This window comes from Cavia porcellus, unplaced genomic scaffold (assembly GCF_034190915.1).
Source record: "Cavia porcellus strain 051 isolate PalLab524CR breed Dunkin Hartley unplaced genomic scaffold, mCavPor4.1 scaffold_5, whole genome shotgun sequence".
Lineage (NCBI taxonomy): Eukaryota > Metazoa > Chordata > Mammalia > Rodentia > Caviidae > Cavia > Cavia porcellus.
This window is the reverse complement of record NW_026947488.1, coordinates 68,375,302-68,389,730: the sequence shown is the minus strand read 5'-3', so window position 1 is coordinate 68,389,730 and position 14,429 is coordinate 68,375,302. Positions and strand designations below refer to the sequence as shown.

Below are 14,429 nucleotides of genomic sequence, written 5' to 3'. Positions count from 1 at the left end.
TTCGTGACTTTACTTATTTTTCTGAGTACTCAGATTGACATACCAGTAGGCAAGATCTTAGATATTCAGCATTTGAAGGATAAGGGCTACAAAGAATGGAATCTCTTTTCATAAAGTAATTTTCTAAACAAAAAGTGAAACAGTGGTAGGAAAGCACAATTGTTCCTAGACATAACAGAAAATTATCTAAGTCAGTCACAACAAACCTGAAATGTAGTTGTCCCTCATCTGGAGAGGCTGAGCGTGCAGGCCACAGACCACCTCAGTCTACTGGGTTTGCCTTGAGCAGATATTGCTGGGTTTTGTCATATATATGATCTGTTTTGGGATGAACTTTGCTTTCAGAACTTCTGATAGAGACTTTTGTGTCTCTATGATAGAGACTATAACTTGACTCAAAGTGAGCACATCTCCCTGTAGAATAGTACCCCTATACCACTTAACACTGTCAATCAATAGCTGTAACTTCAAAAAAGAATGCAAAAACCAGTGAACTAGCATCAGCTGGTGATTCCTGCCTCCCTACGCAAACTTGGGAAGACTACCTGAAGCAAAATTACTGGAACAGACAGATCAAGAATTTAAAATAGGCATAATTGGTACACTTAGGTAAAAGAGCATATTAGTAATATGAAGCAGGTATAAGGAAATGTGTAAAAAAATGGAAACACTGATTTTATTTAAAAAAAAACTGGAATAGAGAAAAAACAGACACAGTCTAAGTACTTTCATCCACCTCAAGACTGGAGCCAGTTTATCCTATTTCCCAATGCTCAAGAACACCTGTGAACCACATATACTCTGTAGAATTTACCCCAAGATCACTGGCAGATCACAGTCTTAACCTTATCCTCAAACTTTGTATGAAATATCTTGCTTTTATTATTATTTTTACATAGCTCTAATATATTGATTGTCTTTGGAAACAAAAGAAATCATTCTATTTATAGGATTCTGTTTTTAATAATGGTATTTCCATTTACAAAATCAGTAACTCTTGATTACTGAAAATGTCAAATTCTACAAAACATAGCATTCTTATGTGTAATGAGAGGAAAGCTGAATCCAAATGGTCATGCAAAGTTTGCTGCTCATCCAAGGATAGCAAGAAGATCCAAGAGAAATGGTATTTTCTATAGAATGTAATGTTCTGCTTTGTGTCCTTTGCTTTCAAATTTACCATATGAAAAAAATTATTAAATGTTGATCATCATATCTACATCTATTACATTAGAATTTGAGACAGTTCTGTTTAGAAACAATTCCAAGAACAGTTTTTATATTTTATTTTTACACTGAAAACCAGTCGGCTTTGCTTCAGCCTCAAAGAGTGTATTTATGTAAAATTAAATGAACATTGGCAGCAAGCTACACTTTTTTGTGTATAAACAAGAAATGGGGTAATGAGAATACAAATCAAGAAATCATTTTTAAAGTAGTACAAATAACTCAGGCATTTAATTTTTACTTACAATATATAAGTGACTATTGGCCAATATATTGATAAAATACTGTTTTGGCCAAGTCTTTCCTTCCATTTCTGTGGCATAATACATCAGACAATTTATAAGAAGGGAAGATTTATTTGGGCTGATAGTTTTGATCTATGGTCACTAGACTGCTGCTTTGCATCTGTTCCTGCATAAGTACCTCGTGACAAGAGGACACAGTAGAGAAGGCCTAGTCACCTCCTGGTGACTGGGACACAGGCACACAGAGGAGGAGCCAGGTCCCCATGTCCTCTGTTAGGCACATCCCTGGTGATTTAACATCTTCCACTGGGCCCCATTTCTCAAGGGTACTGCCACTTCCCAGTAACACCCAGGCCGAGGATCAAACACATCGGCCCTTGGGGATCATTTTAGATCCAAGATATAGAAAAGGTAGTGTTTTCTCTTTGAAAGTTTTCCTTTTGAATATTAGATCTCTAGGTTGTCTTTCTCATACTAAGTACTCCCAAGAACTCACCAGAGCTTCCATTTTCTACTTCTGTCTCTTTAGTTCTGAGCCAAGTGTTAGACACTGGCAAAGCAGTATAAATTAAGAATCTTCCTACATTTAGATCTTTGAAAAACATCAGCTGTCTTGGATATTCATATTTAATAAATCTACATAGCTAATCACACTATTACAAATACAAATGTAAAGCAGACGGATTTTTAAAAAGAGCATAATCAACTCTTGCTAAGCATTAACTTTCACGTGGTGGGAGCAGAAGTTACTTGGGAACACTGAGGAGTAACCTGCAAGCCATCAGGAGTGAGCAGAAGGAATTAGCCAATAGCATATTTTACATAAGGAATGGAGAGAGAAGGGACTCCTTAAAAGCATAACTACAGCAAAGACTTTTCCTCTGTATATGTAGATGATTTTTTTAACATACGACCTAGTTTTTGAAGATCAATATAAGCATACATATAGCCAAGAGAACTTTCTGACAGACCTCTGTGGGATAACTTTGAAGTGTTTAAACAGTTTAGAACAAAAATACAATTGGCCACCAAGCCATCAAAATAAGTCAAGGCTAAAGCTCTTGTACAGAATTCATTTATACATGCAAGGCTTTCCTGTGAAAGTATAACCACTTGCCTTGGAAACAAAGAGAAATGCATTCTTGTACTGTAATAATTCATAATTTCTGACATTTTGCCTATATTGTCAAGAGTGTGCAACTAAGAGGCTTTATGGAGAGGAGCCTTATAAATCTTGCTGAAAAAGAAAGCTCAACAAAGTTAATCAGTACAAGATAAGAATTTTTCTGGAGTTTAGTATAAGCACATTCACTGTATTTTATCTTTCTATTACAAAGGAACAAATCAAGCAAACTTAATTTTCATCAGCTATTGATTTATTGATATCCATGCCTTCATAAAAATCATTTAATAGTTATTCTCCAATTGAATGGCATTATTGTAATGTCATATTTTTATCTCTCATTTTCATTGATTTCTCTGATTTATGAAGAGTCTTTCACACTCTCCAATTTTTTTCAGGCTCAAGAAAATCAATGTTCTCCTCTAAACTTCAAGTCTTCTATAGAATACCTTTCCATAATCTTTTTTGCCAAGGTTCAAATATCAAACTCAAAATCTTCTCCATAATGAAAATGATTTTTAACCTTTTGTTAAGGCTTATTTCCTTTGTCAGTCAAATCATTAAATCCATAACCACTTGAAAATGAACATTAAGGACTGATTACTAAGTTCAGTGCTATATAAGTTTATTAGATTAAAATCCATATTGAAAGACAAGAAAAAATATGTGCTTTGTTACATATGTATTGTGAAATATTTACCTCCTTATATTTTCCAAAAGATCACCTCAAAACAAAAGGAAATTTTAACACAGAAGTTGGTCAAGTTAAAAAGTAAGTCAGTTTAACTGATCTCCATATTGTTTTCCTAAAAAATGAAGCTAGGAGAAAGATGATAAACAAGAATGAGAATGTCTGATTTCTATTGTATCCTCAGTGAATATACAAATTTATCACATTTTATAAAGCTCATCAAAGGAACTTGTATATGAGAAGTACACTAACATAAATAAGTGTTTATTAAGAATGACAGTGTAAAGCAATAAGCTTTTGAAATCTTCAAGCTGGTTATACAATTAAGTGTTATTTCAGACCTAAGGTTAACTTATAATTCTAAAACAGTTAACAGTGCTTTGATGTCCTTGTGTTTGTCCTGACAATTCAATACATTTCATTGTGAAATCACCAGTTGTGAAACGACATTGAATAACATTCTCAACTGGAGATATTCTAGTCTACAAAATTTTAACCAAAGAAATGGGCTTGTATGTAGAGATCAAACACAGCTGGTGTTATCTAGGCTCAGTATTCTGTTAGTTGCCATTGGTAAATCCTTCAGTAGACAGATTATGTGGTTTTCACAGTGGATGAAATGGTACAGCCTAGCCACATGGTAGGTGATTGTCACTCAGATGACTTACAAGAGCTTTCCTTTTTATTTATATATATTGTTAGAGACAGACATATTTGTGTCCAGTTCCCCCAACCTCCATGTGAATTTTGAAATTCTGATCCTTAATATGATTGACTTGGAGTCTAGTATTAGGAGCTAATTAGATAAGGAGTTAATTAGTAGAGCTTTTCTCAGGCTGGAGAAAAGACACAGGAAAACTTGATTTCTCTCTCTCTGTCTCTCTCTCTCTCTCTTTCTCTCTCTCTCTCTCTCTGCTTTCCATGACATGAAGATATAGTGAAAAGTCAGCCATTTGCAAACCAGGCCATATGGCCTCATCAGACACTGGATCTGTAGCCACCCTTTCTAGGATAAATATTTGCAGTTTAAGCCACTCAGTTTATGGTATATTTTTAGAGCAGATCAAACAAACCACGCATATTCTTCATAGTCTTATTCAAGAGTGTACTATGGGCTAACTACAAAGATAAAAAGACATAAACTATGATTTAGAGTAAACTATGTAAACTATGGACTCTAGGCAATAACAATATCTCAATTTATCAGTTACAACAAACATACCACTCTGATGGGGGACATTAATATGGCGCGGCTTTGTACATGAAGGAAAAAAGCATAACTGGGGTATCTCTGAGCCTCTTTCTCAAGTTTACTGGGAGCCTCTTTCTCAAGTTTACTGCCTCTAAAAAGATATTCTAAAAAAAATAATATGAATAATAGAGGAGACTTAAGAGTCTCCTTAAATGAAAAAGTAAAAAAAAAATTATTAACTTGCAAAAAATTGAATATTGTGTTAAATTTTCATGCCAGTGCCTAATATTTTTATCAGAGTTTCTCTTGGCTTATTCATTATGGGAATTTTTTAAAGCACAACTTTAATTTCTTCACAAAAAATACACTGTTTCAACTAGATAGTATTCCTTAGCTTGTATTTATTGACAGAACCATAAGACACTATATTAGTCTACCTTTTACTTTTTTTCTAAAGGCCAGACCTATTAGATTTATGAAAAAAGATCCTTCTGTAAAGCACTTATTGCAGGGTAATTTTCATTATCATAGCCCCACCCCCAGGTTTTATAGATATTCTAGACTCCAGGCCCCACATTCCAACCATAAGCTCCCAGCAAAATGTTTACTCTTGAGACTAATAAGACTGTTGAATGAAAAGTGACAGTTGCTGCCTAAACTGTAAAATTGCCTACTCTCAAAACTATTCTGACAGAAATCTCCTCTCTGCTTGCCAGAGCCAAGCTGTGTGAAATAGAATGATACCCTATGTGGCTTATTTTATATGAACCAAAGACATAGTAGTACAAGAAATAGCTGAAAGTGACAGAGGGTTAAATTTCAACCCAACATAAGGAAGGATTTTGTAACAGTTATATAAGTCCAAAAATGTAATTTGCTTCCTTGGGCAATAGCGAGGTTAATGCCTTTGGCAGTGTTCAATTACAGCTGGGCAGCCCCTTGATCGAAGTGTTGGAGTAATCGAGAATTGGATAGGTAGCTGGACTACCCATCAGATGACTCTACCCTTGAAATTCTGTGATCTTAAAGTGTGTGTTCATACACATCTATATGTATGTTTACATTCATCAAAGCGGGTCCAAGGCCTTTAAGACCTTTATTTCTGATCAATATTATGCTAATAAGCACTTTATGAAATTATAGATGTAAGAAGTTATTCTTAATTTAATGGCATATGCACATAAGTGCAACCATATACAGCCTGTGCTTTTACTTCAACTGCAGTTGGGTGGAGGGAGTCAAAAGTGGAAAAACCTGCAGAAATAACACTATTATCAGTGTTTACTGGCTAAAGTAATTTTGTAAATTCAGAGAGAATAGCCTTTCCCTTAAGTTATAAGCCTGGGGGTTTCATGAAAACTTGGTTACAGTATTTGTTCAGTATTTATTCAGTTTAATGAAGCTCAATTCCTTGCAGCTGTAACTACATTTATTTCCTATATTAACTTTACTTACTTAATGATGCCTATTCATCTTCCTAAAAGTGTTTTGTTGTGTTTTTTTGGCGGTGCCTTTGGAATCCTCATCATTATAAAAAGTAAAATTAGGTTTTAAAAAGACAATGATATGCAAAGGATGAGAGAGGACTGAGTAGCAGGCAGGAGGCCACAGGGAATCCAAAATTTCTCAACCACTGAGAAATACATTACAAAGAAGCACATAGTGCTATACTCTCTCTACTGCAGAAGTGAGAGAGTCCTAATACAAAACTTTGGTCTTGGATTCGGGGCCCACCTGGGGGTATAAGGGACAGTGAAAAGTCACAGTCCAGAATGTCTCTGAGGGAGAAATGGGGCAGAAAGGAGGTTGCTTAGAAGAAAATTTGTCTTGAAATTACCAATAGCTGGCAAATTACCAGAGCTGTTTTTACTTTTTGGGATTTGCAGAGTTGAGGAGGATGGCAGATGGGCTTGGGTGGGTGAGTGACAATTATTTCCTATTCTAGCCATCTCTTCTCAGTTTTTACTAATTGAGAAAAGAAATTTATCTTTTTGGGTAAATTTTAAGTGAAATTTTTCTTTGGTTGAAAATGTATAGATGGTCCCACCTCAATTGTTCCAGTGATCAACAAGAATATGTTTCTCAAATCCTAAAATATTATAGGTATTCACCTCTATTTCCATCAACAAACATCTTCTTCCTGAACCTGAATCTTAGAAAATGTGATGTGAATCATGTAGGAAATTTAGAACAGCTCAGTTTTTCCCAGTATTGTGTGGCTTTGTTTTATTTTGTTTTGATTTGTTTTGATTTTTTGAATTTTTGAGTGGCCTTGCACCCACTAAATTCCCCAGGGTGGCATGAAACTCAAGATCTTCCCGTCTCATCTTCCTGAATCTTCAGATTACAGGTGTGTGCCACCTCTGTGTTTCACTTGAGCAAAACCATTAGTGCTGTTGATTGTAGTTTCCCCTAACTGTAAAATGGAAATAGCATTACCATTGCATGAGTTTTGTTGCCTTTATAGCACAGATTGTTTAAAAGAAGTTTTTAATTAAAGTCCTTAACACATTTCCTAGCACAATGGAGGTCCTAAAAAGCCTCAAGAGAACCATTAGCATTATTATTATTTTATAAGTAGTATTATTGATACTATTAAAATGTCCTAGATCCAAAGACTGCACTTTACTGTATGAAACTATGAATCCTCAGATTTGTAAGATCTGAGTCTGCTCTGAGAACCACGACTTTGACAAGCCTTCAGAACATCCTGTTGGCAAAGATCTCCATTACAATGAGTATCTCTTATGCCAACTCTGCAGCCCTTAACAATGATTGGGTTCACCTGGAACAAATTTCCTGAGTATTTAGAAATATACAGATATTAAAATTTCAGAAATAAAAATAATGTTTTCAGTAGAATTTACTGTAAAATTTGAGAATTCCCTAATGCAAGAACACAAAGTGTTTATACTCCAAGTATATTAAAATAATATAGATACACTCAATAGTATATAAAAAGCTATAATGTTGTCTGTTCCCACTTGGGAATAAAGGCAAATTTCATCCCAAGCCCTTTTTCATTTTTTATTCTGAGCCCAGGTCTTGCTCTGTTGCCTTGGCTAGGCTTGAATTTAATATCTTCCTGCCTCAGTTTCCCAAAGTACTGGGATTATAAGTGTGGGCCACCATATCTGGTGAAAATTAATTTCAGTGTCTTCCTTGGACAAGTAGATGAAAGTCAGAGATTGTGTTAAACTGTGCTCAGTACAACATGAGCTATGTTGAGGAATTCGTGTGAATTTATTAATTCAGGTTAGCCAAGTTATACTAAGCTGCTCTTAAATTTCTCTACGTGAGCCATAATAATGTGATAGTTTCATTCTTCTGCACAAATAGAAGAAAAGTCAATCAGGATTAGTAATAAACATTTTGTAAAGTAAACATGAGTTTTTAAACCCCTAGTACAGTAAATAACAGACTGAAGAGCATGGAATCCAGTCAGTTTCCAGAAAGCAGGACCAAACTAAGTTGCTTCACTGGCATATGTACGATTACCGTGGACTTTCAGTTTTTAAACAGTCTGTCCTCTTATGCAGTTTTACTTTTTCCCTAGTTTTGTTTGCATTAACTTGTTTTTCCTGATGAAGAAAGCTTTGCTCAGCAGAGATTACTTTTAGTAGAGGACTTGGGTCCTCTCCAAAATCTCACAAACTGTGAATTAGCAGAAAAAAAAATACTGTTTATTATGCTGATAAATAAAAAGTTGAGTCTATTTTTCACTGGCTCAAATAGGGAGGAAACAAATTCAAAGTTATTTAGTTTGAATTATGAGTTGAGTTTGGGATTTGTTATGATTTTTAACATTATTAGTTTTAAGGTAGAGAATTTCCTCTTTTATTTGCTTCAAAACTAACCAATAAATTCATTCCCTTAGTGATTGACCATCTGGATCTAGATTCAGGTGATGAAGTCTAGTGGTTAACTTGGCTGTGTCTGCTGGCACACCGTAGCGTGGATTCTTCTTTGGAAATGTTTTAGCAGAGTGGGTGTTTCTTTTAATGTGATACAGAATTGAATTCACTCACAGATTTTCATTGGATGACCCCAAAAGCAAATTGTTAAAAAGCCTCTCCATTCAGAGGAATATGGTTTCATAAGTAGACAAAGGAGTGCCAACCAGTCAGCTGCATCATTATTAAAAGAACTTTTTCTAAAATGCTAACAATCATCTACGATTTAAAACAGGTGAATCCATCAGATTGTCAAAGGTTTTTAAAAACTGATAAAAATTAATGTTGGCAATTGCATGAGAATAGGGAATGAGCATGAGTAGAAATGCAAATTAGTTTATTCTTTCTGAAGGGCAGACGGGTGGAATGCTTAACAAGAAAAATTAGTATGGATCCTTTGACAGAGAAGTCCAAGTCAGGAATTTTACCTAAGAAATAATCACTCGGCTGGAGGTGCCTTGCTCAGATCCTCAGTGTAGCATTATTTGTATGCAGAAAAATCTGAAGCCAATCAGGTGTCTAATGACAGATTGGTGAAATAAAATTTAATAAATAGAAAGATACAAAAGGTTACTGTACTGCCACTAAAATTCATGTAGTAGATTCAAACTCATTTGCATGGAAAATGGCTTATGAAATATTATGAAGTTAATTAAAGTTATCTGCATAAAAAATATGGTCAGATTTATTCAAGCTTATACATGTATAGGTATATGAACAGAGATCCCTGAAAAAGGTGTTTTGTGAAAAGATACATATCTTTCTTTTCCATTTTGTTATTTTTTTCTTCACTTGACAACAAGAAGAAAACAAACTAATCAAGACACTAAAAATAGGTAAGAATGACTGCTAACTTTTACAAAATTGGAAGAGTAAGAGTGATTATTAAAGCTAGGATTAAGGAAACAAACATTTGGAAAGGTTTTGTACCCTACTTTAAGATATATGTTCCAATTTTCTAATCTAGTTTTTGAAACTGAAATTAACATGGCGTCATGTTTTTAAAAACTGATACATGTCTATAAAGTGAAGTGAAAATTATAATATATAAGGATATATGAATATATTCATGCCACAAGCATATTCTTATTTTACTCAACTGATATTTAGTTGGCAATGGATCTTGGATATACCATTATATAAATATAACATTATTTAACCATCTCATATTACAGATTTTTCTTTTTTTTTTTTTTTTTTTTGTTTGTTTGTTTGTTTGAGACAGGGTCTTGCTATGCAGTTCAAGCTGGCCTTGAACTCACTTTGCAGCTCAGGCTGGTCTCAAACTCACAACAATCCTCCTACCTGAGCCTCCTGAGAACTGAAATTACAGACATGTGCCACCATGCCTGGCTTGTATCATAGATGTTTGTTTCCAAGTTATTGCTAATACTGTATAAAGCAATGCTTATGCAATCTTGATTATATACAAAATTCCTGATAACTTCTTGAATATCATGGGTATGTTTAAATTGTTGATTGTTTTGGAATTTATTTGGGCATAAGGAGTAAGTGAAGAATCCATCTTCAGTTTCTCAGTTTCATTATTTTTCCTCTAAATTAGCCAACTTGTACTGCAATCTTTTCAAACAATCTATCTTTTTACCCAATTATATTATAAAACTGTCAAAACTCTCCAAATTGATACACAGTTCTGTTGTGGTATAAAATACCAGAAAATTGGCAGTGAGTGGGAGGCAAACAAAAACTGTTTTTTGTTTTTTTTTAACCTGGAAAAATCTATATGCAAGAAGAGCTAGTTATACAGAATTGCAGATGTCAGGACAACTCTCCTTCAGAAAGCAACAGAAAAGCTGAGTACTCTACAGAAAGTGAGATGTTTGCAGAATTGACAAGCAGCCGCGACAGCCAGAACTTGAAAGGCCAAGCTACTAAATTAAAACAAACTAAACTGAAATGTTTTGTAGGCAAGAAAAAAATAAAGATAGGAGCAATGAATGAAATGGGATAAGGGCAAAATACCAGAACAATCAACAAAAATGAAGGTGCTCCTTCAAAGCACTATAAATTGGTAAGCTTCCAGTAAGATTTATGAGGAATAAAAAAGAAAAGACAAATTATGCCTAATGATTAGGTGAAAGACATAACTACTGACATTAAAATGTAGGACAAATGTACACTAATAAACATGAACATGCAGAAAAATGACAAGTTCCTTGAAAAAACAGCTTACTAAAATTGACAAAAAAATAATCTGACTAATCATATTTGTATCTATTAAAATTACTATAATCTATAATTTAAAAATTTTCCTATAAAGAAAATTCTTCTAGCAATTTTAGGAAAGAGTTGGAACATGTTTTGGTATACTTAAATATTTCAGGCATGCAAGACTGTCTTAATATTTAAAATTAATGTAACTACATTAAAAGAATAAAAATACTATATGATCATACTAATAGATGAAAAAGTATTTGATAAAAACCAACAATATTCTTGTTTTTTAAAAGTGACTATCTTTAATAGACTAAGAAAAGAAGGGAATTTACATGGGGTTTTTTGTTTGTCTGTTTTGTTAACTAGTACAAGTATGTGAAAGAGTGTATAGTTTTTTTTTGTCTTTTTCATTTTTATCAGTACCGGGAATCGAACTCACGACCGCCTGCTTGCAAGGCAGGTGCTTGCTAAATCCCCAGCCCCAAAGAGTGTATAGTTTTAAATGATGTAATCCCACCTCCAGTCAAATGATTTCTTGGTCTATTTAATTCAAAACTCCAAGGGTAGATTTTTGGTTTTGGAAAGATTGAATACAGGAACTTAAATCTTAGTACAAATATCCAGCTTCTCTCTGAAGACAACCATTTCCCCTGTGATCACAAGATGGCTCCCAACAGCTCCCTGCTCAGCATCCTTCAATTTCTCATCCAGTAAGAATGTGGAAATCTTTGTCCTAGTATTCTTCACAGAGGCCTCACTGAATTTCTTTAACTCCAAATGTGTCACATCCTTTTCCAGACCAAACACATTGCCTAGAGAAATGCACTGATTTGAGTGATTTAGTTTAGTTAGTTTATTTGTTTTTTGGTACCGGGAATCGAACTCACAACCTTGCGCTTGCCAGGCAGGTGCATGGTCCACTGGGCTAAATTCCCGGCCCTGAGTGATTTAGTTTTAAATTACATGCTCCATGTCTGAGCCACCAATGGTATATAGAACAAGGTAGACCCTCCAAAAAAACTGAGGTAAGGTTACTAAGAGAGGCTAAACAGATTCTAGCTACCAAAACATTCTTTCTGAAGTAAAATATACTTGGAAACAGCTCAGGAAAAGCCCTATAAATTTAACTTTGATTTTTTTTAATGTTAAAAACTAGATAGTTGCTGAAGGCTGAAAGTTTCTGTTTCCCTAGAATTCCTAGGCTGATCCTCAGGTAATGCTGTTCAACACTGAAGCTTTCAGGAAGTGGTTAGGTCATGATGGTGGAATCTTCATGAATTAAACTGACGTCCTTATAGAAGAGATCAAAGAAGAAGATCTCTCTCTCCTGTATGTGAAGATATAAGAAGTTGGTGGCCATTTGCAAACTGAAGGCTTTCCCCAGCATTGTATCAGCTGGCATCTTGATCTTGAACTTTCTATATTCCAGAAATATTAGATATGAATTTCTATTGTTTGAGCCACTCTATGATATGTTGTTACAGCAACCTGAGTAAAATAAGATGATGTACAAATCTTGCCTCTGGAAAAGTAAAAATATAACAAGTTTAAAAAAAATCTTCCCTATCCTATTTCTGAGTCTCAAGTTTTCCAGTTTTCTGCAGCTATTTGAGTGACAGTGTTTGTTTTTGTAAGCTGGCCTAAAATGTGGAAAGAGTGCTCAGGATAATTGATGATGTCTGCCATTGCAGAAAGACCATCTTGTACCCAAGGAGCTGTGTCTTTTTTAATCTTTTCTCTCTATTACTGCTTTTAAATAATTTTTCTGACAAGATTCTACTTTTCTTTCTGTCAACTGTCAGTGAACAGGTATTAGGCATTATTTGTGGGGCTGTAAATACATTACACGAAAAAATAGTAAGTCCTTAAAAAGTCAAGAGAATGCCTCCAGAGACATTTACCTAACAATGATTTATGCAGGTCTGGGAATGAAGTTTTAGAAACTTCTAAATGAAAAGTCTGGAACATAAAGTCTCTTCCAAATCTGCCTTTACTGTGGCCTCCAGACACATTTCCCCTTTATTTTTAATATGGAAGTTAGAAAATGTTTTTCATGTTCAATTTAAGTTGTTTAGTTAATGGTCTAAGAATAACTCTTGGAAGAACCTCTCAGCATAGCATGTTATTACTCTATTCTTCTGACTGAATTTGACGTATCTATTGTGCTTTTCCTGAATAAACTGATCTCTGAGATCAATCACTTTCTTTTTACCAGTTAGAAATTGTAGATATTTAATGGATATATGCTCATCAGTCAATTTAATAAGTCTGATTGTCTGGGTTTTGAAATAAACTGATCATTTTAATGTTTAAATACTACATAATCGATGTTCATCTGTATTCCTAGTTTCCAAGTTTTCTTCTTGTCTCTTCTGCCTGCCTGCACAGAGTAATTTAGCTTCAGCTTTAAAAAAAAAAAATTAGTTCTCTGAGACATGAGAACTCAAGTGTATCTACTCAAGCTATGTACAGAAAAGGCTAAATAATATTTGCGTTGTGAATTACAGTATACCTCAAGCACATTGCTTAGCTTCAGTTTCTTTAACAGGAAACATTTTGCCAGTTTATTAGGAATCGTTCTACAAAAGGATCATGCTGGTTATTACTCCTTGAGGGTGTCTCTGGAAGCTTTAAAGTGACATGACTATGACATGTGTCACGGGTTTGAGAGCCAGGTGAGTCAGATGATCTGGCAGAATGGGTAGGACCCAGGTCCCCTGAGAAGCTGAGCTCAGTACCAAAGGGGTGGTCTCCGAGATGAAAGACAACCATCCTATTATCAAGCATAGTCATAAGAAACTAAATGACTCAAATCTGAGTTGCAATTAATGGTTTTTGGTTTCTGTTTTGCTTTCAGTTGTTTGAATTTATGAACTTTTTGGCTGAGAACGTCATCTTCTGTTACATGGGCCTGGCGCTGTTCACCTTCCAGAACCACATTTTTAATGTTCTTTTTATCCTTGGAGCCTTTGTATCCTTTGAAATACATAACATGGTGTGATTAGAGAAAAGAACCAACTACTGGCTTTTAAAGTTTTGCCCTCAGGTTCGCTGCAAAGCTCAAAGTCAAGGCAGATACGAAATTTCCAGTTTAGAGAGAAACACATCCTAAAAACCTGGGGCGTTTATTAAAAATGTGTGGCTCAGGATAAGAAGATTGGAAAATACTGAGGGAAATAAAAAGAAAAAGCTAAAGGGATACAAAATTTTTCAAGTATTCAAAATATAGTTAGCTAAAATTTATAATTTGCTTACATAAAAATTATGGCAAGGCGCTTCTTATAAGAAAATATATCTAATTTGAATTAGGGTATATCAGAAGGCAAGCAGGATTATAAAGTTTGGAAATGTTTTTATTTAAGACAGTAAAAGTTTTTCCTAAGGAGGACTTTGAAATTAGGAGAAAGTAAGAATCTTAGCACAATAGGCATAACTTCCAACATTAGAAGCATTGTGCACTTGAAAATATATTTCAGTAAGATAGCACGTTTTCTTTCCTAGGAGGACAGATAAAACCTAGAACTCACTTTTAATGCAGACGATTTTCCTAGCTGTAGAGCTGTCAGCAGACATTCCCAGTGGAAGAGATATCTGTCCAAAGGAATACGGAGCCATGAGGAAAGTTAAGGATATCCAACAGCTGCTGCCCTTCTCCCTCCTTGGGCCACATGCAGATACTTGTAACAGCCAGGAGAGCTGGTCCCTGTCTCCGGCCCTGCTCAGCTAAGCTCTCACATGTGCCCACCAGTCTCGTTGCACTAAGCATCCAGCTGAACTTTCGATTATACCTAAAATCTAGATCTTAGAAAAAAGCTTCCTC

At 34.8% G+C, this 14,429-nt stretch overlaps 1 protein-coding gene across 4 annotated transcripts in view; it reads left to right on the top strand.

Moving 5' to 3' along the window:
- The window catches only part of Slc9a9 (solute carrier family 9 member A9), a 691,893-nt gene that overhangs the window by 457,381 nt on the left and 220,083 nt on the right, over positions 1-14,429 (top strand). For all 4 annotated transcript variants that reach the window (XM_013159812.3, XM_063249139.1, XM_063249140.1 and 1 more), the window contains exon 10: positions 13,467-13,580. In XM_013159812.3, the coding sequence (XP_013015266.1) occupies positions 13,467-13,580 (114 nt within the window). The remainder of the gene's footprint in view (positions 1-13,466; positions 13,581-14,429) is intronic.